General features: G+C 43.2%; 1 protein-coding gene across 1 annotated transcript; it reads right to left on the bottom strand.

Annotated features, from left to right (window-relative positions):
• Positions 1-4,253: 4,253 nt before the first annotated feature.
• LOC116642737 (40S ribosomal protein SA-like) lies at positions 4,254-27,190 on the bottom strand. The gene is given in 5 exon segments (XM_032421227.1): positions 4,254-4,824; positions 4,827-4,919; positions 5,108-5,180; positions 26,159-26,428; positions 27,080-27,190. Coding segments are annotated over 5 exon segments (1,068 nt in total). The 3' UTR covers positions 4,254-4,303.
• Positions 27,191-27,541: the final 351 nt, after the last annotated feature.

Genomic DNA, 27,541 nt, shown 5'->3' with positions numbered 1-27,541 from the left:
TGGCGCAGTCGGTTAAGCATATTGACTCTTGGTTTTGGCTCAGGCCCTGATCTCAGGGTCGTAACATTGAGCCCTCTGTCAGGCTCCATGTGGAGTCTGCTTAAAACTTGCTGCCCGTCCCCCCAACTCATACGCATGTGTGTTCTCTCTCTCTCTCTCAAATAAATAGATCGTAAAAAAAAAAATCACTGCTGCAGACCAGACTATGAAATTTTTGAGGGTGTGATTATGGTGCTCACTTGGTATTGCCCAACTCTTAACACACAGTGGGCAATCAGTCCATGTGTGTTGAACTGTTTTGTGGCAGTAAGGAGAAATAGCATGGGCTCTCCCTTTGCTGAGGGACTAAGATGTTGAGATGGATGGAGACTTTAAGAAACTGGATTCATTTTAGATACTTATTAAGATGCATGATCAATAAAAATTAACAGACAAAATCCGGCTCTTCCCGTAAGTGGCCTGAGGTGGTCTCTGAAAATGGCTTGCTATTCACTTGACCCAGAAAACCCTATGAAATCATGCAAGCAAGAGGTTCAAATCTTCATGTCACTTTAAGAACACATGAGAGGCTGCCCAAGCCATCAAGGGCATGCATATCTGAAAGGCCACCAAGTATCTGAAGGGTGTCACTTTGCAGAAACGATGTGTGCCACCACGCCATCACTATAGCAATGGAACTGGTAGGTGTGCCCAGGCCAAACAGTGGGGCTGGACACAGGGTCGGTGGTCCAAAAAGAGCGCTGAATTGTTACTGCACGTGCTTGAAAGCGCAGAGAGTTCATGCTGAACTGAAGAGTTTAGATGTAGATTCTCTGGTCATTGAGCACATCCAGGTAAACAAAGCCCCCAAGATGCGGTGTTGAGTTTACAGGGCTTGTGGCCAAATTAACCTACACATGCGCTCTCCCTGCCGCACTGAGATGCTCCTGACTGAAGAGAGCAGATTGTTCCTAAACCAGACGAGGAGGTTGCACAGAAGAAAAAGGTATCCCAGAAGAAACCGAAGAAACACAAACCTACAGCCTGGGAGTAAATTTTGCATAAAATAAATGCAAATAAAAATTTTAGGGAAGACTGGGTGGCTCAGTTAAGTGTCTGCCTTCTGCTCAGGTCATGATCCCAGGGTCCTGGGATCGAGTCTCGTACTGGGGGGAGGTGGTCCTTGCTCAGCGGGGAGCCTGCTTCTCCTTCTGCCTGCTGTTCCCCCTCCTTGTGCATGCTCTCTCTGTCAAATAAATAAATAAAACCTCCAGACAATATCCAGAAAAACTAAAGAAACCATTTCATTAAGAGATTTGAGAAAGACCCTGAAGGTTTAAAAAAGGAAAGATGAGGAATAAACAATGTATTCGGAGATGCTGAAGAAGAGAATCATGAAAGAAAAATAGTTTAAAAATACCACCCTTATGTTTATTAAATACTTATAATTTTAATGTACTTTGGGGCCCATTGTTTTGCTTGAGATTCACAATGAGGGCAAATATCATTCCCATTTTACAGATGAGGAATCTGAGTCATGGTAGATGAGGTTGGGTGACGGTCCAGGTGACAGTAGGCAGAGCTAGGACTAGAACCTAGTCCTTAGTTCTTAATCCGATGCTCTTTCCAACACACTGGCTGTCTAGAAAGGATGAATCACTCGAGTTTGATTGTCTAGCAGAAGACACTTATTCCACTTCCATTTATTCCATTTAGTCCATATTCCCTTTCTTCTACATGTCTGGGTCTCCCCTCCTAGGAGACCTTCTTCTGGATCCGGGTCTCTGGAGTTATCTATCAGCCACCAAGGCCCTAAGTGATATATTTTTACATGCCTTCTCTGTAATTATCTCCCAGGACCGAGACTCGGAACTTTATTGTACTTATTTGTTCAGTGAACGATTTATATTTATGAGTGATTCGTGTATGCCAGGATCTGTCCTGCATGCTGGCAGACAGTCGGGAGCAGACAGACACAGTCCTGCCCCTATGACGTTTTAGAACAGCAGGTGAGAGACAAACTTTAAATATTGACACACATGAGTCCCACATTGCAACTGTGGTAAATTCTACCAGGAAGAGGCTCAACCTCGCAGGGTCTGATTATGTCCCAGAGGTCCTAGAAAAGATCCCAGTTCAAACCAGTTCTGAAGAAATAGATAAAAAAATAGATAAAAACAGTAAAGAGCTACACGAGTCCTTCCAGTCTTTTCCAGCATTTGCCAACTCCTTTCAAACTTCAGAAAGTTTCTCAGACCTCCCCACATGATGAGTGGCAGATTTTTATGATTGATGAAATATCCAGTGCGATTAATCCAGCAACGACACTAAATGGATTTATAATGCATGAATCACTCAACACTTACACACATTTGAACCGTATTTCTTATTTTCGTGGGATATTAATTACTGACTATATTATATAGACAACACTTGCTACCGTGTGCGGCCTCCTTATATTCTCCAAAGCTTTCAGGGTTGGTGCCCGTGGGTTGTCCTTCCCTGAGCTAATCTGTGGGCATCTACTACTGGACAAAGAGAGAGCAAGTCCTTTCTCTTCTCTCTCCTACCCTCCCCCACTAGGTACCAGAAATGTATTTTCCAGTAACTTCTTGCAGACATCAGTCGCAGCCAGCTTCCAGTCCAGTTTCAGGGGGTGGGTGGTTGTTGCTTGAGACCCAGTAATTTTGAAATGGGAAAATTATATTAAAGAGAGACAAAACAAGCATTGGGTAGTGCGGTGTTTGGTCAAACTGTACAGATCTCGGGAATCCGCTATGGTTCAGCGTAAGATTTCGTTAGAAAAAAGGGAAGAGGGGCAGTTCTCCTAAGAATGTTTAAACCAGCCTGTTCAAAGCAAGATTCTGGGGTGCTACTCGGGCTGTCAGAAGTCTGGGAATGAAGTCCCAGGGTGGTGCTGTGGCAGCTGTCCCTGCCAACACTGCTGCCCTTCCTTCCCTCGGCCGGGACTGTCTAACCTCTCCCCACCTTCTTGACCTCCTGGCTCACCCTCAGCCGTTCTTCTGGGAAGGCATCCCTGACCCCTTTAGGTGTCCAGTGCTCCTTCCCAGCCGCCGGTGTAGGGGATTGCATTCCAGCGACTGCCCTTAACCCCGAGAGCGTCTCTTCACAAGGCTAGGAGCTCAAGGAGCGGCTCCGAGGCGTCCCGCAAACACCTGCGAAAGGAATTTGTCGTTGCTTGTGGGACGCGCCAATTTAAAATAAAGATTACGCGGCAAGTGGGGATAGGAGAAAACGATACTTATGTGTAGACTCCAAAGTCGTGTGCAACCCTGCCGGGAGTTTAAGCTCTTGGGACAGTTGTTATCCTGGAGGATATAAAGTATTATGATGCATGTTCATGATTCTGTGACAGGAAAACTGGCATCTCTGGGGGAAGGAAGCACATATTTCTGCTTTTTAATCTGTCACATAAGTAACACATTGCTCCTAAATGCCAGATGGAGTTCGCTGTAGTGATGAAAACCAGAAGGGATGATGCTCGGCATGCGATTAGGAGTGCGGGCGAAGGCCGGTGGACGCACGTTCATGGAACAGCCGCAAGGTGGCAGCTTCGAACCGGGACATTCCGGATCGAAGGCTCGCCCACCGAGCACCTTGCAACACTCTCCCCAGGGGAGAACGGAGGGCAGGTATCGTGGAGCAATTCAGAAGGGGAAGAGAGAAAGAGATTGTAGTACTTACTGCGTCTGTAATTTTGTTTTATAATTTTGTTTTTTAATATATAATTTTGTTCATAATTTTATTTTATTTTTTTAAAGATTTTATTTACTTGACAGAGACACAGCGAGAGAGGGAACACAAGCAGGGGGAGTGGGAGAGGGAGAAGCAGGCTTGCTGCGGAGCAGGGAGCCCAATGCGGGGCTCGATCCCAGGACCCTGAGATCATGACCTGAGCCGAAGGCAGACGCTTAACGACTGAGCCACCCAGGCGCCCCAATTTTGTTTATAATTTTATAAAATTTTGTTTCCCCTAGAATCAAAGCCCGGCCCACACGTACACACCCAGACACAGAAAGTCTCACAAATGCACACTGAACCCGCCTCATTCTCGGGAAGCCCCACAGTGAGTCTGAGATGTTCCATGCCTGACTTGGCTGTCCTCAGGCGGCCCTCACTTCCTTTGACCATGTACGCATGCTTTCGTAGACCATTTAAAGACTTCCTGAGGGTAATTGTGCTTTTATTTGATTTTCACCTAATGTATTCACTTTTTTTCTTTTTTTACTTTTACAAACTGTTTATTTTCCGTCAACCTTTTCCATTTCTATTTCCATTTTGTTTGCCTTTGTGGAAGAGCAGCTTAAGACCGCTCAGTGGTTGTTCCTACCCATTCAGTGGCCTGAGCAGTGGGAGCTGCAGACCAGTCTTCAGTGGCCGGCTGGGCACTCCAGTCTTCAGGAGGGATCTGCTGAATAGGCACCGAGGGCACCTGCACGCCTTCAGACCAGTCTGCGACTTCAGGCTGAGTAGCAGTGAACTCAGGAGCTGGAGCCGTCCATTCACCCTCAAATTCCTCCTTGGTCACAGCCTTCTCAGCAGCGGCCTGCTCTTCCTTTTCAATCTCTTCAGGATCTCTGTAGAAGTACAGATCAGGCATGACCTCCCATGGGTGTTCACGGGAAATGGTGCCACCCATGCGCAGACCTCCTTGGGCCAGCATCCACCACATCAGACCCAGTGAGTGAGCTCCCTTGTTGTTGCAAGGGATGGCGATGTCCACATAGTGCAGAGGAGAGTCTGTGTTACACAGAGCGATGGTAGGCAGGTTAACATAGGACGCCTCTGTAAGAGGCTGGTGGTCAGCCCTGGGATCAGTAAGTCCAGAAGTCTCGGCTCCCGGAAGGCTGCCTGGATCTGGTTAGTGAAGGTTCCAGGAGTGAAGCGGCCGGCAATAGGAGTGGCTCCGGTAGCAGCAGCTACCGGGAACGCAAAACAACGCCGTATGGACCCTTCCCTGGGTAGCTCGGAAGGTAATGTATTCACTTTTGAACTTAACCCTCTTACAATAAGTTACTCTACCCTGCTTATGAAAATATGCTTTTATAAATGTGTATATAGATTATATATAACTATATCTTGTGAGTTATAAAAATGTATGACATACACTGATGAATCAGGGAACCAGTGTTTTCCATCCTTCCTTGCATGCAGTAGGTGCTCAGTGTATGTTTACTGAACTGAAGAGAAACAGAGATAAAGCGTCCAGGAAAAGGAAGGTGCAGACTTAGCAGTTGAGCAAAAATTCAACACCGTGTAGAGGTCATAGAGGGTCATAGTGTAGAGCATCATACACTATTCAACATAGTGCAGACGGGTAAAGAGCAACAAGAGAAAAAGAGAATGCTCACTTCTCTGCCTCTTCTCAGAGCAAACCTACCACATCCAGGGGTCCAGGAGACTCAGGATCTCCTCCTCAGTGTTGATCCAAACTGACACCATGTCCACATGTCCTTCTAGTGATTTGAACACTAGTTCTTCTAAGATGACTATGAAACTTTTATGAAAATAATCCCATGAAGCTGATTACTAGAAGGCAAAGTTTTGAGGGCAAACATGTAGTTTGAACTCCTATTTCCAGTACTGTGCATAGAGTAGGTACTTAATAAAGACTGATTACAAACCCAACCTGCCCAAAAGGAAGTTGAAAAAATAAGCACTGAACCACATGAATATAGGGAATTCCTGGAGTAATTAAAAGGAAATGTTATTTATAGTAAACCATTTGTATACTACTTAAAACATAGCTTTTGTTAAGTATCTAACAAATCAAAATTACGTTTTAGCAAAATCACCTTTCCTCAGACACACGCGCTAGGCTAAAAACAATGCCTGTAGATAGGGCAAAGGTTACTATATTATCCTGCCTTCAAGGAACTTGTAACTTAGTGGGAAAAGATTACATGTCCATAAAAACATGTTGAATGAAGAATGGCAAAAATAAATGCTGTAGAATCCCAGAGGAGGGAGAGATCACTTTTTTGATGTTGAAACATTCACAGAGGAGACTGCCGTTGACATGGACTTTGGAACATAAATCACACCTAGATAATACGGGGCAGGGGTGGAGGGCATTCTTGGAGCAGAGGGCCAGGAACAGGCTCCGGAAGGTGTTCAGAGTGGACAGAAGTTCATGGAGGGTGTGGCAGGAGATAAGGCAGAGAGGCAGAAGGGCCAGAGCTGAGGACTCCCAAGGGGCCAAGCCAACCGTCTGTTCTTTACCCCAGAGGCACTAAAGGTCTTTGAAGAGGGTAGTGACTTGGTGGAGGCTCAACTTCTGAGATTATACAGTGTACGTTGGTTTGGGTATGATGAGAGATTTAGATGGTGTTTTATTTTGATTTTTGTCTGTCTTTTAAAGATTTATTTATTATTTGAGAGAGAGAAAAAGCACACAAGAGGCAGGAGCAGGGGGAGAGGGAGAGAGAATCTCAAGCAGGCTCTGCCCTGAGTGAGGAGCCCAACCTGGGGCTGGATCCCAGGACCTTGAGATCATGACCGGGGACAAAACCAAGAGTCAAATGCTTAACTGACTGGGCTGTCCGGGCACCCCTTATTTTATTTTTAAAAATCATCCAAACAATCTGTAGCTACTGTGTGTATATAAATGTTCAAACGTATTACAGCCAGTAGATTTATCACACAAATATAACTGGATCACAAAATAAATACGAGAATCACATGCTATTTTAAACACAGTATTTTTAAATTCAGATGTTACTGGGGAATGGATGATAAATGAAGAGGAACAATGGCCATGGCTTTATTTGGAAGTCCCAATCCAAACCCTACCTAGAGCACTGAGAGCAGAATCTTAGTGTTGAAAGGGGCTCTCTGTGGCCTGCAATAGGCGCACTGCAGGTGGGAATGCAAACTGGGTGGAGCCACTGAGGAAGACAGTTTGGAGGTTCCTCAAAAAATTAAAAATAGAACTACCCTAGGATCCAGTAATTCCACTGCTGGATATTTACCCAAAGAATAAAAAAACGTTGATTTGAAAAGATATATGCACCCCTATGTTTACTGCAGCATTATTTACAATAGTCAAGATATGGAAGCAGCCCAAGTGTCCATCAATAGATGAAGGGATAAAGAACACTACTCAGCCATAAAAAGGAATGAGTTCTTGCCAGTTGCAACAACATGGATGGATCTAGAGAGTATAAAGCTAAGTGAAATAAATCAGTCAGAGAAAGAAAATACCATATGAATTTACTCATATATGATATTTAAGAAACAAACAAAGAAGAGACAAACCAAGAAACAGACTCTTAACTATAGAGAACTCACTGATGGTTACCAGAGGGGAGGTGGGTGGGGGATGGGTGAAATAGATGAAGGGGATTAAGAGTACACTTACAGTGATGATCACTGAGTAATATATAGAATTGTTGAATCACTATATTGTACACCTGAAATGAATATAACACTTATGTTAATTATACTGGAATTAAAAAAAAAAAGAATGACCAAATGGGGCGCCTGGGTGGCTCAGTTGGTTAAGCGTCCCACTCTTGGTTTCAGCTCAGGTCATGATCTCAGGGTCATGAGATCAAGCCCCACATTGGGTTCTGTGCTCAACGTGGAGTCTGCTTGAGATTCTTTTCCCCTTCCTCTCCCTCACCCTCTGCTCCTCCCCTGGCTCATGTGTGCTCTCTCTCTCTCTCAAATAAATAAATACAATCTTTTTTTTTTTTTTTAAAGAATGACCAAAAGAAAAATACCTGCTGCAGTGTCATAGTATGGGAAAGGATTTCAAGATATCATCTAATGTAGTTTAATCAATTAGATGTAGTTCATCTAATATAATGTCAACCAATTCGTTGGGCACATATAATATAATGGGTGTTTGGATTTGATATTGTGAAAGTCCTGAGGAATGGCCCTTGGCTTAAGCTGGATCAGAGAGAATTCCCTGGAGGTGATGAGGCCAAAGCCGAGAGTTGAAGGGTAATCAGACATCAGCATGGTGGTACTCAACAGTTTGGGGTGTAGTTTTGGGGAGCATTATGCAGGAACACCATAAATGCTGGTATAATTGAGATATAAAGTACCAGGTTGGAAGGGGCAGGAGATGTAGCTGAAGATGTAAACATAGCACAGAAGGCCTTGAGTGCCGTGCTGTATAGATTGGACCACAGAAAAGTTTATTCCAGAAAGTGACATAGTAGTTGCCTTTTGGACAGATCACTCTGTACATGTGGAAGAGAGATTCATAGGGGGCCATGTTGACAGAAAGGATCAGTTAGGAGGCCAAAGTCCAGAAGGAAGAGATGCCTGAGGGAGTGAAAGGGTACAGTAGGAAGGATGATAGAGGACAGAAGGGAGGAAAGAAAGGGTTTCCAAAATGTTGAGGAGGGCGTATGAGGAAGAGGAAGAAATTCAGACAACCAGTATTCTGGTTGATGTGCCCAGGTGGAAGGAGCCCTTAACTGTGACAAGCTTGCAGAAGATGGAGTTGCCCAGAGAAGACCAAAGTGAGTTGAGTTCTAGACCTGTTGGTTTTGAAAGCTGTCTAGCAAGAGTTGGATCTTGAATCTGAAGCTTATGGAGAGGAGGTCAGTGAAACTGTGGCAACAGATTAGATCAGCAAGGCTGACGTGTAATGATATTTAATAGCTGTTACAGTCATTACCCACTTTCTGGGAGTTCGTATGTATTAACTTATTTAATTCTCCCAACAATCCATTCAATTGATACTTTTACCCCGTTTATGTAGAAATGAGAAATTAGGCATAATAAAGAGGACTTCTATAACCTCCCCATGAATCTACCTACCTGCCTCATGTACTTGGTCTGCTGGCCTCAAGTATTTGGTCTACCGTGGACAAAAGTCACTCTTCTCAGAGCACAATCCCTCCACTTAAGTACTAGATCTCATCCCTGTGTCCCACTGTGGACACTGTTTCAACAATTTTCCCCTCTCTCCATTCATCACAAAAATTCCCCTCTCCACTAGAGCATTCTTGCCAGCCTACAAACATACAATGATTTCTCCCAGTTCAAAGTAAGACCAAAACTCTCTCTTGATGCCCATCCTGCTTTCTTGTTCATGTTCCATTCTTATTCTTCCTTTTACACCTCAGAAGAGTTGCTTCTATGCATTGTCTCTAACTTCTCTATTTCATCCTTATTTGAACTCACTCCATGTAGCTTTATTGCTTCCATTCTGCCAAAATTGTTCTTAGCAAGTGGCCAAAGATCTCCATTTGGCTAAATCCAAGGATCAGCTCTCAGCTCTCATCTTTCGTGACCTATCTGCTGTGTCTGACTCAACTGACCACTCCCTCTTTCTTCTTGTTACTTGCTTTGGAGGCTACCTCAGTCTCTTCGATCTTCTCTTACCTCTCTGGTCACTCCTTCTTAGCATCTTTTGCTCATTCCTCATCTCCCTGAGTGCTTAGCAGGTAGGGTCTTAGCACACAGTCCTTGCAGCTCTTCTCTCTTCTACTTTACACCTTGGTGGTTTCATCCAGTCTCATGGTGTTAAACACCCTCTGTATGTTGCTAATCCCAGATTTATACCTTTAGCCTATACCTGTTCCCTAAATTTTATATTCATAGATCCAACTGTCATCTTCAATTTGATGTCTAAAGGAAAACTCAAACTCAACTTGTCCAAACTGAACTCTTGATCTCCCTCTTCCCACCCAAGCTTGGTTGTCTTTCAGTTTTTGCAATTTTAGTTAATAGCATCTCTAATGTTCTGGTTGCTCAGCCCAAGAACCTTGACTCATCCTTGATTCTTCCTTTTCTCCCATATCCCATATCCACTCCAAATTCTGTTGACTCTACCTTCAAAAGATGACCAGGATCCCACCTCTTTGTTCCATCCCCACTGGTACTTCCCTGGTCTAAGCTGTCATCTACTCCCTGTCGATTTTTGCAATAACCTTTTAATAATCCGCCTTTGCTGATCTTTCAGGCTATTCCCGATATAGCAGCCAGAATGATCCTGCTAAGGCTGATTTGATCTTGTTACTCCCTTGCTCAAAATCATCCAGTAGATGCTTATACCACACAGAGTAGTCTTGGCAAAGTCTTACAAGCCCTGTCCTTGCCACACACACACACACACACACAACTACCTTCTTGACCTCTCCTCTTTCTACTCTCTCCCCCACTCATGCCCATCACACTGTCATCCCTGCTGTTTTTTGACCATATCAGCTGTGACTTCAACTCAGGGTCTTCCATTTGCTATCCTCTCTGCCTGGAACTTTCTTCCCATAACAATCTCCAAAGCTTGCTCCCTCACTTCTTTCAGATTACTATGTAAATGTCACCTTCTTAGTAGGTCCTTCCACGAAAATCCTATTGAAAATTGCCACTAACAGTCTTTATTCTCTTTCCTAAGCATGGTGTGTTTGTATTGTCAATTGGGCTGGGCTTCCCAGAGCGTCTTCCCTACGGAGTTCTCAGGCTGCTGGGCCACAGAAACATTTTGCATGACATTTGGAAGACAGAAGTGAAGGAGTGGCCGTACTGATTCTGCACTTAGAGGACTGGTACGGTGTGCAATGCAGCCAGCTACAGTGTGCCTTACCTGCTGGCTCACCTGGTTGGCTCCCGGCTGTGGCTGGACCCACAACTCTTATAGCGCTCCCTGGAGCCTCCTACAGTGTCTCAGACGCCTGGGTCAAGGATGTGTTTAGCTTCATGATGAAGGCTGCTGGCTTCTCCAGTAGGACTTCCCCACATCCCTGAAAACAGAGGCTTGGAGATGAAGAGAGATCGAGGAGAATTCTAGTCCATGCTCCTGGTTTCATCTTGCTTCCCTCACTGCACATCCGTCTTCCGTTGCTGGCTGCCTGCCGTGCTGACCTCAGGCACCAGAGCCAGGCGTGGAAGCAACGCAAGTTCCCACAATCGCATCAAGTCAAATTCCTATAATAAATCCATGTGCGTGCATGCATGCGTGCGTGCGTGTGTGTGTGTGTGCATGTTTTATGCTGGGAAATGTTGAACAACTAGCTTTCCAGAAAAAAAAAGAAAACCCAATCAGTAGCATTTGCCAATTTCCTTGGTATAAATATTCCACTCTGACCATTTTACGCTACTGATGTGATATCGCTAAACGGGGACTGGGGAAGAGCTGCTAGCAATGAGCTGTCTCAGGCCAGCGCTCAGCAGCTCCTGCGCACCACTGGGAGTATGTCTTAGTGGTTTTGCTTCTCTGCATCTTGTCTAATAGACCTATTTAAATTTTTTCTGTAGCCCTCAGCACCTTCTACCCTGCTACATATTTTAGTCTTCTGCCTCCTACCTCGGAATGTAAGCTCTTTCAGGGCAGGGAGTTTTGCCTGTTTTGTTCACTGCTGTCTCTTTGGCTCTCAGAACAGGTGCTGCACTCGATAGCTGTCCGTGTGTATTTATTGGAGGGGGAGGGAATGAATGAAGAAATGTAGTGTGGGAGGACTTACGGGGCAATAATAGAACCGGATGTGTGGCAGACCAAGAACCTGAGTGAGATCATTGTCAAGGTGTCACCTGGTTTGATTCAGCTCAACAAATATTTGTGGATGCGTACCATCTGCCAGATATTTTGCTGTTGGGGCACATACAGAGAGTAAGGCCTGGTTGCTAATCTGGCGGAATTTAGAGGGGCTGGAGGAGAAGGGAGAGAACTCACTGTCAGGGGAACCAGGGACATTGATGAGGAAATAGGGGCGCCTGGGTGGCTCAGTTGTTAAGCGTCTGCCTTCAGTTCAGATCATGATCCCAGGGTCCTGGGATCAAGCCCCACATCGGGCTCCTTGCTCCGCGGGAAGCCTGATTCTCCCTCTCTCACTCCCCCTGCTTGTGGTCCTGCTCTTGCTTTCTCTCCCTGTCAAGTAAATAAATAAAATCTTAAAAAAAAAATGAGGAAATAGTCAACGGTGCCCAAGGCAGCACAATGGACCAGGAAGACAGTGATCGAAAACTATCCTCTGAATGGGGCAATTAGGAAAGGCACAAGGGCTTTCCTTTGAGAAGCACCCCCAGTATCTCCTTTCTCTGGAGGTTATACTCCCAAAGCTCTTTGGCCATGTTCCTCTGCAGCCACGTGATAGAATTAGGGTTTCCAGCCAGCCAGCCCTTCTGGCGTGGACTCTTCGAAGACAGGACTGCACCCCGGGGCTCAGGCCAGTGCTTAGCATGTGTAGGGACACAGCACGCATTTGATGAAAAATGAAATTACAAGGAGATTTAAAAAAATTTTAGACATCCCAGCTATTTATCTCAGGCTTTTCTTAGAGTTATTTCCTCTTAGCATTTTCTGTGGAAACTTAACCGAAACTGGACTGTTAATAATCCTAATTTTGTCCTTCAGTTCTCTAAAATGGAAACCCGCTTTTGGGATCAGAAAGAAATATTAAGTGGTATTTTATAATGAGACAAGTCACATTTGGGATTCATAGTAAGTGGATTTGCAGCCCGATTTTTGAGTCGGGAAGTACCGCTATCAATGTGACTGATCACTGGACCAGGCTACTGTCCTCTGTTCATGTTCCTAAACGGTGTTGTTTTATAGGATCTCGAAGTTTGAAACTTCGGCTTCCTATCCATCACTCACTAAATTCTTCCCGCTGGTTTCAGAAACATGTTGTCTGGCCAGAGATTCCGCCCTTGACCACCCCTCATATGAATGGTACCCCTTGGTTGCTCCAGGCCTCCTTCCTTTCAGTTATATGCTTCCTGAGGGCGCATACCACTTCCTCACGTGGCGTTCTAGAACATGTCTGACACTTGTCTTGTCTCCCATGAGAACGTGAGGGCCATGAGGGCAAGACTTCATCTGTTTAGTTCACTGCTTGACCCCCAGCACTGAGAATAACACTGGTGTAAAATAGGGACGGGAAAGCTGTGGACTGGGTAGTTATGAGCCTTCTGGAGCAGCAAGCAGATTTGTCCTTTTTATGGGCATTTTTTTTTTTTTTTTTAGAAAGAATTTCCAGAAATGGATAAAGTCGAGAACATAAGGGCTGATACTAAGACTGTGTGGTACATGACTTAACAGCCTCATCCTTCTCTACATAGATGGACAGATGGCTCTCCCACGGCTCCCCTGACCCTTCCCTTCCAGCTCTTTCCAGTTTGCCCCTCTTCCCACCATTACTCCAGCCTTGCTGCCAACGTGCCCTCGTCTTTCTCTCTCCTTAAGACCTTTGTTAGAACCTCCTGCTCCCTTAAGTCACTCCCTAACCTTTCTCCCTTTTCTCACATTCCACATTCTCAAACATGAGGATTCTGCTGACGACTTCCCTCTTTTTTCCATCCATTCCTTCCTCAAACATTTATGATCTGGCTCCCATTCCTAAATATTTCTGGAAACTTCTCCTTATGCAACTATATCCAAAATGGTTTTTCTTAACCTTTTTGAATCTATCCTCTACATAGAGAGCAGAGTAGTCTATCTAAAATGAAAACCTGAGGGGCACCTGGGTGGCTCAGTCGTTAAGCGTCTGCCTTCGGCTCAGGTCATGATCCCAGGGTCCTGGGATCGAGCCCCGCATCAAGTTCCCTGCTCAGCGGGGAGTCTGCTTCTCCGTCTCCCGCTCCCCCTGCTTGTGTTCCCTCTCTCGCTGTCTCTCTCTCTGTCAAATAAATAAATAAAATCTTAAAAAAAAAAAATGAAAACCTGATCATGACAATTTCCTGCTTAAAAGCTGCCCAGGCTTTCCATCCACTTGAAGACCAAATTCAAGCCTGTTTTTCATGAGACCTCCACTCGGACGGCTGGTTCCTACTGCTCTGCTCTGCTCAGCTCACCACTCTCTGTTGGGCATTAAGCTTTCTGTCTGGACCCACTGTTTTATCCTTGCTTGCACTGTAATTCCCCTGCTCTGGCTGCCTTCCATCTAAATATCAGAGCTCTCTCCCCCCTAACCCCAACGAGCTAATTCCAGCTGATGCTTTAATAATTAAAAAAAAATTTTTTTTCAGTCAGTAGAGAGTGGGACTCTTGATCTTGGAGTTGTGGGTTCGAGCACCATATCGAGTGTAGGGATTACTTAAAAATACAATCTTAAAAAAATAAGAATAAATTTTTTGAGCAACTGTATCAAATTGTCTCAATACCATTTGCTGATATCCATCATTCGTCCACTGATTTTAAATGTCACATTCAGCATATTCTTAAACTTGGATCTGGTTTGGGGATTTAATTTTTTTGCTACTCTATTCCTGTTTTTATTATTATAAATTTCAAATGACTTTTAATATCTAACATTAGGGAAAGCACGCCTTTCTACTTTCTTCCTGCATCGCCCCTGACACCGATCCCCTTCTCCCAATTCATTTTAAAAATTTCTTGGGGCGCCTGGGTAGCTCAGTTGGTTAAGTGTCTGCCTTCGGCTCAAGTCATGATCCCAAGGTCCTGGGATCGAGTCCCCGCGTCGGGCTCCCTGCTCAACGGGGAGTCTGCTTGTCCCTCTGCCCCTACCCCCTGCTTATGCTCTCTCTCTCTCTCAAATAATAAATAAAATCTTTAAAACAATCTTTTTTCTTGACTATTTTCAGATACTTATTTTCCCAGTTGAGCTTAAGAATATTTTTTTTTCAGTTTCTCCATCTTCAGAAAACGGGATTTAGATTGAAATTGTACTGCAACTATCAATCATTTTAGAAAGTATTTTTTGGGTGTTATTATAAAGTCAGGAAGAGGAAATAGAAGAGGAGCCAGCAACTGTTCAGCTGTAATTCTCATAGTCCCTGCCCATCACTAATTTGTTCTATACTTTGGTTTTTGATATGGGGCAATTGTTGATAAAATGGTCTCTTGTCAGGAAAAATTATCTAAGACTTGGGACTTGGCTAAAGAAACTATGGGGTTATCTTGCGGTGGAGTCCTGGGCACTGCCAACAGAACACTAACTGACTTTCGTAGGGTGTGTATACCTTTGATTGTCTCCTATTAACTGAGGCAAAATTCAAGGGGCAGGAAACTGGTAGTCATGCAAATGATCCTTGTCAATAGATATGCAAATGCTTCTGTCCAGTAGAGTCATAATTGACTTCTGCCTTGTAGAAAGAGAACCCCAGGGGCGCCTGGGTGGCTCAGTCGGTTAAGCATCGCCCTTCGGCTCGGGTCATGATCCCAGGGTCCTGGGATCGAGCCCCGCATTAGGCTCCTTGCTCAGCGGGGAGCCTGCTTCTCCCTCTGCCTGCCCCTCCCCCTGCTTGTGCTCTCTCTTTCTCATTCTGACAAATAAATAAATAAAATCTTAAAAAAAAAGATAGCCCCGGGGCGCCTGGGTGGCTCAGTCGTTAAGCGTCTGCCTTCGGCTCAGGTCATGATGCCAGGGTCCTGGGATCGAGCCCCGCATCGGGCTCCCTGCTCAGCGGGAAGCCTGCTTCTCCCTCTCCCGCTCCCCCTGCTTGTGTTCCCTCTCTTGCTGTGTCTCTCTCTGTCAAATAAATAAATAAAATCTTTAAAAAAAAAAAAAAAAGATAGCCCCAGTAGTATACATCATTTTCTTATGTAAGGTTAATCAGTTTCCCAACTATTAGCAATATTTCTTTCAGCATTCCTGATTGCCTCTATAAATGACTGTCCCTCAAATTCTTCTTGAAACTGGTTCTTAGTAATTAAGTGTATTGATACTTTAGTAATTAATTGAATAAAATCTCAAACATGTGTGCATTTGTATTTGTGTGTCAGTCATAATTTTACTTTCTTGAAACTTATACTTCAGCAGTATTGTGCCTTAACAGACAATGTGGGAAATGTAATTAAAGCAGAATTCTTTTGCCTACAATCTTTAAAGGAATTAATCTATATAGGTCATATATGACTATAAAGCAATTCCACTCTGCAGAAGCCAGCAATCTTAAATATCTTAAACCCAGGAAAGATCATACTGCCCAACCCCTTACCTTAAAATAAAAACAATACTGTTAAAGACAAATTTTCAGACAATTTAGTCATGAGCAGATATCAAAGTTTTTGGCATTCTTTCAGGCATTTAGGAGGCTAATTCAAAGATTTATTCTTGGTGGGGGTATTTTATAGAAAAAGAGAACATTTTTATCATCCTCATAAGATCAGATACATCAGTTAAAAATTTTTGGTAAAAAGGCACCTGATATTCCAATGGATGGATGAAAAACTCTAGATTCCCCAGACAAATCTTAGTCCTACTAATCTTCATCAGCAAATGGCCTGTGCATTTTATTAAGAGTGCTAACTTCTTCCGAGGAGGAAGTTTTTCCCAAGTCTAGGTTTGGGACAATTTTTTGTTTACACTCTTCTTACAGTGAAGCATAAGAAAGTACACTAAAGTTCTGAATTTTCCTTGACTTCTTTAGTGCTTTCAAATAAACATAGCAAATTTTCAGTCCTTTTTTGAATGTTTTTCTTCTTTTTTATGGCCCTGAGCAAATACTTAGTCCAGCTGACTACAAGGTCCACAGTTAAACACAAAAGCCCTTTTATTGCACCCAGGTTTCGATTCCTTTCTTCAGAGTTGAATCTTACTGGCATCTTCTTGTGTATTTCTTACAGATGTCCTGGGCACAAACAAGCAGACCTGTCTACAACCGTGATTATCTTTCTCCTTTTCATCTCTAGAGATGGCCCCTCCAAGCTGACCACCTATCACAGATGAATGTGCAATGATATCCAGATGGAGGAAGAAGAGCTAGGACAATTTCTCCTCCGAGTGACTTGTCACTATTCAGGGTGACAAAGGGCTTGTCCGGTGCCTTTTCAGGAAGCCAGACAGAGCATTTCTGATGGAAAGAGGAAAAGCCAAGAGACACGACCCAGAGGAATTCCAACTTGTGGAGGGCCAGGCTGTCTCTGTTAGAGGATCAGAGAGCTGGACAGAGGAGAGCCCAGCTGAGGTCCCAGTGAACCTGAAATGGCTGTTTGCAAAACCCTGAAGGAGTTCATGAGTGCTGGGACTTATTTGCATGAGGCCCTGCGTTCGATTCCCAGGCATCTCCACCAAAACAAATACAAATGGAGGGAACTCTCTTACCTTTCTGAGAAGGTGAAGTGCCAGGGCAGGGGAATGAGGCCAACAGTGAGGGGTGAGGAAGAGTGGAGGGATGATTGGGAAGCCTTGCGGGTATGTGTCTGGGGGATGGCAAGGGTAGGAGTCCTCCAGAGGCCCAGATTCTGAGGCTGTGCTCCTCTTGAGGGCCAAGAGGACGAGTTTACCATTTCAAGCCAGCGCAGTTTTGAGACCTCTGAAGGCCTGGGTTCGTTCTCTTCTTTGAAGCCTCACCACACATCCTTCCAAACAAACTAAAATGTACTGAATGTACCGACATTCCACATTTCCTAAGTATAGTTTTTTCCCCTATAAAATAGTGGGTGTATTTATATAATTCTACTTTTGAAAATATTTGGCTCTAACTTTAATTTTTTATTGCTTTTCTTCCTAATCATGTTTACTTGCAATTTCTTACAAAGTGAGAAAATCTGATCTGTAAATTTTTTCAAATGCAAAAACATTTATGCATATTAAATGCACTGACAGATGAATTCACATATGAGATTTGGTACATTTAATTAGCCATTTATTAATTTCACATCTGTAGCCTTATTTTTAGTTTAGAGCAAAAAATGTTGCCCCTCGGTCTGTCTTAAGCGTTTTTTGTAGGCAGCATTGTTCAAGCTCATTGGCCCTAGGCCCTGTTTCTATGGTGCCTAATGGATAAAACAGCTTGCTTACAGTCTTCGGGCTTGATGGTTTGAGCTGCTTCATGGAAATGTCATGAAAAACCTGCCTATCCCTTCGTGAGAATTCAGTGTGATGTCCATCCAGGGAAGATGAGGTACAATGGAAAAAGGCAGCTCTCACCTTAGCTTTTTTTTTTTTTTTTCGCATTTTTTATATTTTTCTAATTTTAACTCCAATATAATTAACATACAGTGTTATATTTGTTTAAGGTATGCAATATAGTGATTCAAAATTCCATGCATCACCCAGTGCTCATCGCAACAAGTGCCCTCCTTAATCCCCATCACCTGTTCCCGCCCCACCTCCCCATAACCAGCATTCTATAAAATTAAGAGTCTGCTTCTTGGTTTGTCTTTCTCTCTTTTTTCTCCTTTGTTCATTTGTTTTGTTTCTTAAATTCCACATAAGAGTGAAACCATATGGTATTTGTCTTTCTCTCACTGATTTATTTCACTTAGCATTATCCTGTCTAGAGCCATCCATGTTGTTGTCACCCTGACATTTTTGGGCCATGGATGCCTTTGTTAGTCTGATGAAGCTCAGGGACCCCTTCTCAGAATAATGTTTTAAATGCATAAAATAAAACACGTAAGATTACAAGAAAGCCCACAATTATATTGAAATATAGTTACCAAAAAGAATGTTTGTGATATAATAATACATGAGTTTATTAATGTGGGAAATGACAAGACCTAGCTGTGGGCAGAATAACTACCATCATTCAAAGCAGCAACGAGTATACACAACATTTTGAGATATCAACACTTATTATGATCTGATATGAAAATATTTGTTAATTTTATTGGTGACAATCATAGGTACTGATACTACTACTTGGGTTTATTGCTTATTTTGCAATGAAGGGAAATGTTACATTTTAATTAAAGGTTAATTAAATTGAGATGCAATTGGTTTATGTCATTATTTTTCACATCAGATTCACAGAACTCCTGAATTCTACCCATGACTGTGGACATCAAGTTAGGATCAATGGAAGGTAAGGGGTTCTCCACCATCATGAATTATTATGTGGGAAGATTATAGATACCAAATGACTCTCAAGCCTGACAGATTCTGGGGCTGAGTCTCTAACTCTCCTGATGTAGTATCAGTTAGACAAAAAGTAAGTGCCTTTGAGTATTTGAGATGTTCAAAGAGATTTCCAATCTCTAGTTCAAGGCCAGAGCTAGGACTGTGAATTGTACTCTCTATTCTTTAGGTAGATGATCCCCAGACAGCTCTCCTTAGGTATCCTACCTTAGAAGTTCTTAATTTCTTCCTAAAATTTATTTCATCTGTAGCTCTAAAGTTCACATTTCACACCAAACCACCACTAACCCACCTTCCCATCCAACCATCCATCCTTCCTTCCATCCATCCATCCATCATCCATCCATCCATCCATCCTTCCTTCCATCCATCCATCATCCATCCATCCATCCATCCATTTAACCATACATTTTTTAACCATACATTTAATAATGATATTATGATGGAAAGATATGAATGTGTAAGTTATCTCCCTTGCTCATAACTTCATACAGGGAAATATCTACATTAGTACAAAGGATTATCTATGATAGAAACATCCTCTAGGATTATTAAAGCAAATCAAGTCACTTCACTATGCAGGACTAGTTTTAGGGCTAATTTGTGAAATATGCAGGCTATTTTTGGCTGGTCCTCAGTCCTGAAATCTCTAATGCTTGGCAGTAAACCCCCCCAGCCCACATGTAAGATGATACTCGTTTCCATGATTGCTCATTATCTTTTTCCTCTCTCCTCTCTCAGATGAAGACGAAAGAGCAGCCTGTACTTCCTGTTTGCGTTGTCAGAAAACAGCAATGACTTAATCTGCTGTGTCTGTGAGGCTTTGTTCTTTCATGTTCTAGGCTGAGGCTTAACCCTTCAGAACTCTCATCTAGAGAGCCAGCTCCATGGAAACACTGACAAGTGGCTTCAATTATGACACTTGAATTATGGCTCTTGAAGCAATGTTTTTCTTTCCCTTTTATTCTTACCCAAACAGCAATGAATCATGTATCACCTACTTCATTAGCACCTACTTCATTAGCACCTTGCCCTTCTGGCCACACAGAGCAAAGTGAACAGCCTGAGGGCCCAGAACCCACAGCAGCACCTGTCAAAGCACGAGTCCCTGGTCACAGAACAGCTGAGCACTATTTATCTATCTCTAAAGGTTCCCACGATGTATGTGTGAGGAATCCCACCACCATGGCCGGGATCTGAAAATCCAGTGCTCGTGACATTATTGTTATGACTCTCTTCCCCGACCAAGAGCATAGTCTGTGGTTCAGAATGATGGGGCTCCCCCTTTCCCTGTTAGCTTATCAGGTGGGTTGGTGACCAGTAACCCTGCCAAAAACCAGGCTGTCTGTCATCTTCTCCACATGGACTGGCCCTAGTGTCCATTTTCCCATTTCAGTTGGCTTCCTGTATCCATATATAGACTATGAGCAAGTACTTCACTACTTGACTTGGGTACTTGGCACATACCTTTCTTTATAACACTGAGCAGGTTGAGTCCTTACAGTTGATGTAATGCCAAGTTGATTTAAATGCCCCTATAAACTATTCAAGAGCAGGGATCATGCCACTCGTTTTATGTCTCCACTGAGCACGGGTGTCTGGTTGTGGCTCTCTATAAATATTTTGGAATGTATATGTTAATTAAGGTATACTTTAGTTTTCTCCAATAATTTCCTTTGTTCATGAACTCCCTTACCTGCACATCTCTGGTCCATATTCTAGTTTGGTCTATATTCGAGGCACTAACTTTACGTATATAATTTTTAATGCACTGATCATGCCTGTTTAAAAAAAAAAAGATCTGTTACACATAAGAAAGTTGAGACCCAGAGAGTTTAACTTTCCCATGTTCAGGTAGCTGTTAAATTGCTGAACTTTTTTTCCTTAAGTTTATTTATTTTTTTTAGTAATCTCTACACCCAACCTGGGGCTCAAACTCATGACCCCAAGGTCAAGAGTCACATGCTCTTCTAACTGAGCCAGCCAGGTGCCCTTCAAGCGCTGACCTTCTTATCTAAGGGCTCAAACCCCAGTCTTTCTGAGTCTTGTTCTACCTTCCCCTCAGTATAAGGCAACAGTTCTCCAAGTGTGCTTCACAGGCTCCTGAAATGTCCCTGAGATTCTTGTCGGGATCCACAGGCCGGAACTATTTTCATAATAATACCGACCTTTTGGGCCTTTTTTTTTTTTTTACTGTGTTGACAATTGCACCTTGACGCAGAAGCAGGGGCGGGAGTGGCCATTGCATTGTTCAGTGCCGTGCCTTTGCAGGAAAACCAGCCACGGGCTCACTTTAAAATGTCCTGATGAAGCTATACAAATTAATTTTATTAAACCTAGGCCCTTGAGTGCACATCTTTTTAATATTCTGTATGACAAAATGGGAAGTACACACAGAGCGCTTGTGCAGAATTCCAAAATATGATCTATGTCTTAAGGAGAGCATTTGTGTGATTGCTTGAGATGTGCCCTGTAGCTGCTGCTTCTTCATAGAGCACCATATTCGCCTGAAGAACAACTGATAGACAACTATGGTTATTCGGTATTTCACAGAAGTTTTCTTGAAAATGAATGGAGCGAGCTTAAACTATCAAGGAAACCAACTGACAGTATTTATCACTGATGACAAAAATTGAGCTCTCAAGAGAAAGAATTTTGGAAACCCGTGTCTGTCACTGTGACTTTGATAGTTTCCCAAACACTTATAACCTTAACTTTTCTGATGAGATTCGTGGTGAAATTAACCAGAAGATTTATCCGATAAGAGATATGAAACGTGTTAACATTTGGAAGATCTAGATTTTCTAAAAGACAAACACTGTTACAGATCATGCATAGATAAAGTATCCACTCAAAAAACAAGACTAGACCAATGGATTTTAATATAACAGAGTACGAACAGTTCATCAATGTGATTTTTAAAAAAGATTTATTTATTTATTTGACAGAATGAGAGAGAGAAAGTGCACAAGCAGGGGGAGAGGCAGAGGGAGAGGAAGAAGCAGGCTCTCTGCTGAGTAGGGAGCCCGATGCAGGGCTTGATTCCAGGACACTGAGATCATGACCTGAGCCAAAGGCAGATGCTTAACCCACTGAGCCACCTGGGCACCCCCATAAATGTGATCTTTTTAAAAAAGATTTTATTTATTTATTTATTTAGAGAACACAAGCGGGGGGAGGGGAGGGCAGAGAGAGAGAGAAAATCTTCAGCCGACTCCGTGCTGAGCACAGAGCCTGACATGGGGCTCGATCTCATGACCCAAGATCATGACCTGAGCTGAAATCAAGAGTTGGACACCCAACCAACTGAACCAGCCAGGCACCCCCATTGATGCCATTTAAGAAACTACAGCTTGTAGAATTTGGGTGTAGAATTTAAGAGCAGCCACAATTATCTAAAAAGGCTATTAAAATACTCCTCTTTTCAACTTCGTTTCTGTTTGAAGCTGAATTTTCTTCATATGCTTTAATCGTGACAACATATCGGAATGGGTTGAATGCAGCACATCTGAGAGTCCAACTGTCTCCTAGTAAGCCAGACATTAAGAGATTTGCCAAAATGTAAAGCAGCGCCACCCTTCCCACTATTTTTTTGAATATGTACTTACTTCTCATTAAAATATATTATTGTGTTAACATATAATAGGGTTAAAATTATTTTAATGAATTAATAAATATTTCAAAATTTTTTCCAGTGTTAATTTCTAATAAGGTCCGTATTGATAGATAAAATAATAAAATTTCTTTGTGGGTCCTCAATCGTTTTTCATAATGAAAAGGGATTTCAAGGCAAACGGTTTGGGGATGCTGTGGAGGAATGCACGCATGACAGGAAGGGACAGGAACCAAACACATAAGGCAGAATGCTTGGAGGTCTTTCCCATTCATAGGAGACTGCGGTGAAATCAGTCATACATTCCATCTTTTTTCTCAATAAGTTTTGTGATTAAAGTGGCCAAGGCTAATTGTTACGGCAGGTTAAAAGCTTAGACCCCAAAACACAGAAGGAAGAAAGAAGACTATCTTTCTCTCAATTTTTTTTTTTGCTTCTGTCCAGCAAATCTCGTCCCACCACACGCAGCGAACGCTTACCTGCTGACCCCCATGCGCAGTAGGAACCCGTGCGTTCATCCCCCGAGGCCCCAGCGTGTGCTCTGTGCGGGACCCCGCGTACCCTTCGCTTTTCCACCTTGCCCTGCAGGTAGCGCCATGCATTCCTCGGAAAGGAGCTGTCATTTTAGCACATGTCTGCGTGGCTTGTCTCAGCTGACACACACAGTAAAACAAACTAAACAAAACACAAAGTCATTGCAGTGGAAAACAAGCTGGATGGTACGTAATTCTAGGCACGTAGAAGGTACCATCGGCTAGTTGTTAAAGCAGATGGATTGAATTTTGGTGATTTTATGTAAGAGGCCTATCACAGTGTCACCTTAGCTGACCCAAAATATCCACTGCTATGCCCACTTTACATGTTTTTGAGGAAGAGCACTGGGATTACGATAACTGAACTAGCTGCTTTTTCCATGGAACACCATATTTTACTTATAGAACAACTGACAAACTATGGTTATTCAGTATTTGGCAGACATTTTCTTGAAAAGAAATGGAGCAAGCCTACACTGACTACATTCTTACTGAGGAATGACTTTTTAAACCATGTGACTTTTGGTCACACATAATCCCACCCACTGGAAGTACTCCTTTGTCACTTTGTATATCAGTATGATTTGGCCCAACCAACTCATGAAGCAGTGATGTGTACATGGGAAACTCATAATGATGTATCACAACAAAGCCTCGCATTACTTCCTGGAGGAAATACAGGTGTCCCCACTATCTGAACAGAGAGCATTCCTATGAAATCTCTCATAAACCAAAACGGTGTAAAGTGAAGAAGTGATTATCGTACATTTAGATGGAAAAGGTTTTGAGCATTCCAGGACCCAAAAAATAACCTCTCTTAGGCTTTTCTTTTCTTTCTTTCTTTCTTTTTTATCAAAGATTTTACTTATTTATTTATCAGAGAGAGAACGTGCGCACAAGCAGGGGGAAAGGCAGAGGCAGAGGGAGAAGCTGACTCCCGGCTGAGCAAGGGGCGCCATGTAGGACTAGATCCCAGAACCCCGGGATCATGACCTGAGCCAAAGGCAGACACTTAACCGACTGAGCCACCCAGGCGTCCCTCTCTTTGGCTTTTCTGATACTTAGGACATATCTTGCTAAGGGATGCACAAGATAAATGGAGATAAAGCGCAGATCCTGGCAGACACCACTCAAAGCTCAGGCAGCTGGATGCAGAGAAGTGGAGAGCAGGTCCCAGGAAGGAGCTTGGCGGGGCCACTCGCGCTGCTCTGGGGCAGCTGCCTCTGTAACCTTGCGGCGAGACAAACACTGGATGTGCTAAATGCTATTTTTGCTTTTCACCTCTTTTCATAAAAGCAAAGATCCTCTTCAGATTTCTTTCGGTTAGCGAAAACAGGTACTCATGTCGGTCTTCTGTGTAAATGAAGTGGTGTAAAGTGAACTTTCAGAAAGTGAGGGATACCTGTATTCTAGTTGGACAAAAATATGCAGGATGAAAACATGGGGTGATTTCATTGGCCTCTCTGCCAATAAAAAATTTTATGTGCCTAGCGGTGATGAGGTAGGCTATAAAAACAATTCATAGATAGACTGATTTTCAATAGTCCTGTCCATTTCTTTCCACGAACGTGTACCAAACGCCCATTAAGTGTGAGTACTAGAGTTACACAGTTCAATGAAACTGCTTCTAGGTAGTTACTTAGAGGAGACGCAGATTTATAAGTAAAGAACTATAATCCTGGGCAATGAGTGTCATACTTAAGTGCAACCAAAGCACAGAAAAAATGAGGTATCCCTTCTTCCAAGTGTTTGCAGTCCTAAGCTATGGGTAGAAAACTAGACTTGAGTTTGAGGGAGTTAAAATTCTTGAGCAGTCCAATGAAGTAGACATACAGGTATGAATTTAGGAGCAACCTCACATGTCACTGCATCACAGAGCCAATGGATGCCCATTCTAGACCTTGTTCTAGCTTGGGGTGAATTTTTAATGACACTAAGCCAGCTGAGCTAGAGGTTGCCAAACTTTCCAGGCCACCTGCTGATCCTTTAGTAGTGGTGGGAGGAAGCTGTTAGCTCATCATCCTGCTGCAATTCCCACCCCCACCCCCCTAACCACTGTTTGTAGGCTAGCTCCCAGCCTAAGAGCTCCCTGGATAAAGCCAGTCCAGAGCAGTGCCTGGCTGGCTCAGTCAGTAGAGCATGTAACTCTTGATCTTAGGGTGGAAGTTCAAGCCCCATGATGGGTATAAAAATTACTTAAAACAAACAAAAACCCCCCACCCAGTCCAGAGATTTAAAGTAGGATCATGTTGTGTAGGAATAGAATTGTTCCTCACTGCCTCAGTCAACTGGCTTTGTGAAATCTGAAGAGTCGGTCATTCCTGGTCCTTTGATAATTTCCTAGTATTACAGACGTGACTGTATTGTTATTCATGCTCACCATGAACTATAATACATAGCATCTTTGTCTTCAGCAAAGGGTGTGGCTTCGAGTTGAGCCAATTGTATTAAGTGGCAATAATGGCCACCTTTAGTGTAACCAATAGCTATCCCATAACCAGGTGATGGTGAAGAGTCTGGTAAATAAAAGAGAAGCAAAAAGGTAACTGATGGTTCCTTTTTCTGTGTCAACTTGGCGAGGCCACAGGATCCAGAGATTTGGTCAAATGCTAGTCTAAATGTCACTGTGAAGCTATTTTCTAGATGATACTAACATTTAACTCAGCAGACTTTGAGTAAAGCAGATTTGCTTTATTTATGTGGGTGGGCCTCATCTAATAAGTTGAAGGCCTTAAGAGACAAAAGACCAAGGTTTCCAGAAGAAGACAAAATTCTGCCAGCAGACTGCCTTTGGACTCAAGCTGCAACATCACCTTTGCTCTGGGTCTCCAGCCCACCAGCCTGCCCTGCAGGTTCCGGACTTGCCAGCTTCCAAAATTACGTGAGCCAATTCCTTAAATGAATTTCTCTATCTATATACAGATCCTATTGGTTCTGCTTCTCTGGAGAACCCTGACTAATGCAGTAACACACCACAATTTGGAAAAAGTGGGGTAAGAGATGGTAGTTGGGGAGGGGCTTAGAAGAATGTGACTTATTCTGCTCAATCGCAGGGGCTGCAGATGTCTTATGAGTTCTTCTGCTCTTTAATTGGCTGGGCCCCTAATGAATTTGTCTTCTCCCAGCTGCCTGGGGACTCCTTTGGTCACCACACTCCCCATTCTCTTCCTTTTTCCTATATCCACTTAATTTCATTTAAATTCAAATATATGCACCTCCTGAATATGTTGTAGATGTGTTGATAAGATTTCATAAAGAGCTACCATTGGGGAATGCATGAAATAACTTACAAAAACCTTTCCTTGTTGTTTTTGGATGAAGAACTGGGTGAAGGAAACAGGTGTTATGAGAGAGAGGAAGTCTTCTGGATCTTGTGTTGCAATCTCTGTACTTTTCCTGTTAGAAAGCTTTTTACGTTCAGGATCTGCTACCCTCAGGTCTAGAATTTTCTTGTATTCCATGGGGATTTTGAGAATCACATTCTTGAGAGAAGTGTACTTTCCTGACAGTTCCAGAGCCATCCGTAAAGCCAGAATCTCAAGCACCGTTTGTGATACTCCCTGCGAGAAATGAAGACCAGAAGAGGACCGACAACGAGAGGCAGACACCGTTTCCTGGGATACAAGTGAGGGGAGCTGGGGGTACGTTAGACCAACCCCAGGTAGCTTCTGCATTAAAGAGCTTTATTGACAATTCCAGAAAGAATGAAATGTAAAAGATATCCATTAATTGTTGTCAAAACACATTTTTGGAGTTGGATTTCAGCCATGCCCCTATGCCTGTCCATGAGATTCCTAGCGAGCCTGTCCATGTGCTGTATTAGGGAGAATTCGAGACAGACTACAGCAGTCCTAGGAACGACTGCTTCCTACTTCCCTGCTTTCAGTTTCCTAACTTCAAATGTGAGCTGTCTGTTCCAACACATAGCTTGCAGTCAGGAGTCTCAGTTACACATAACTCACCAAAAGCAGATGTGCATAATAAATCTTTATTTTTCTGTAACTGTAATTTTTAGTTTGGGTCCCCATCCACATAAGTGGGAGAAATTTAATTGCAGCCAGTTGAGGATTCCCATCTTTTACCCTTAAGCTTGTGCCTAAGCTTAATAGCCCAAGGCCCCCATCTGGTCCCAATGGTATCTGTCCTCACCGACGTCCTCTGAAACATCCATCCCTCTGTCCGATCCTTGGTTGTCCTTCTATGCAGCCCACTATGGAGACGTTCTTATTCTTATCCACATGGCCCTTTAAGCCTGGTGGCTTTCTCTGATACTTCCGTGCCACTCTTGTCTCAAAGGAGTTATTCTCTTCCTCTGAAGACATGCTTTCCTTTGTAGAGTGTTCTTGTTTCCTTGTCGGTCTAGTCAGGAAACAGGCCCATTTGATTTTGGATTCCACAGACTATCTGCAGGATCCCAGGGAGCAAGTGAGGAATTGATCCTACCTACCATTTTTACCTTTCCCTCTGAACACTTATCCTACCCTCAGAGGGTGGGAATGACTTGTTGAATTCACAAAAAGCATCCTCCCAAGTCCTTTGTCTATACCACTTGTCTTTCCGACCCTTTCTATTAGTGCAGAGTGGGGCAAAGACCAATCCTGAGTGGGCAAGGAAATGCTGAGGGGAAAACTGGTGTCTGAAAAACATAATACTGCATCATCCTTCAGTTGAGA

Source organism: Phoca vitulina, unplaced genomic scaffold, assembly GCF_004348235.1.
Source record: "Phoca vitulina isolate PV1807 unplaced genomic scaffold, GSC_HSeal_1.0 scaffold24, whole genome shotgun sequence".
NCBI lineage: Eukaryota > Metazoa > Chordata > Mammalia > Carnivora > Phocidae > Phoca > Phoca vitulina.
This window is presented reverse-complemented; position numbering and strand designations above follow the sequence as displayed.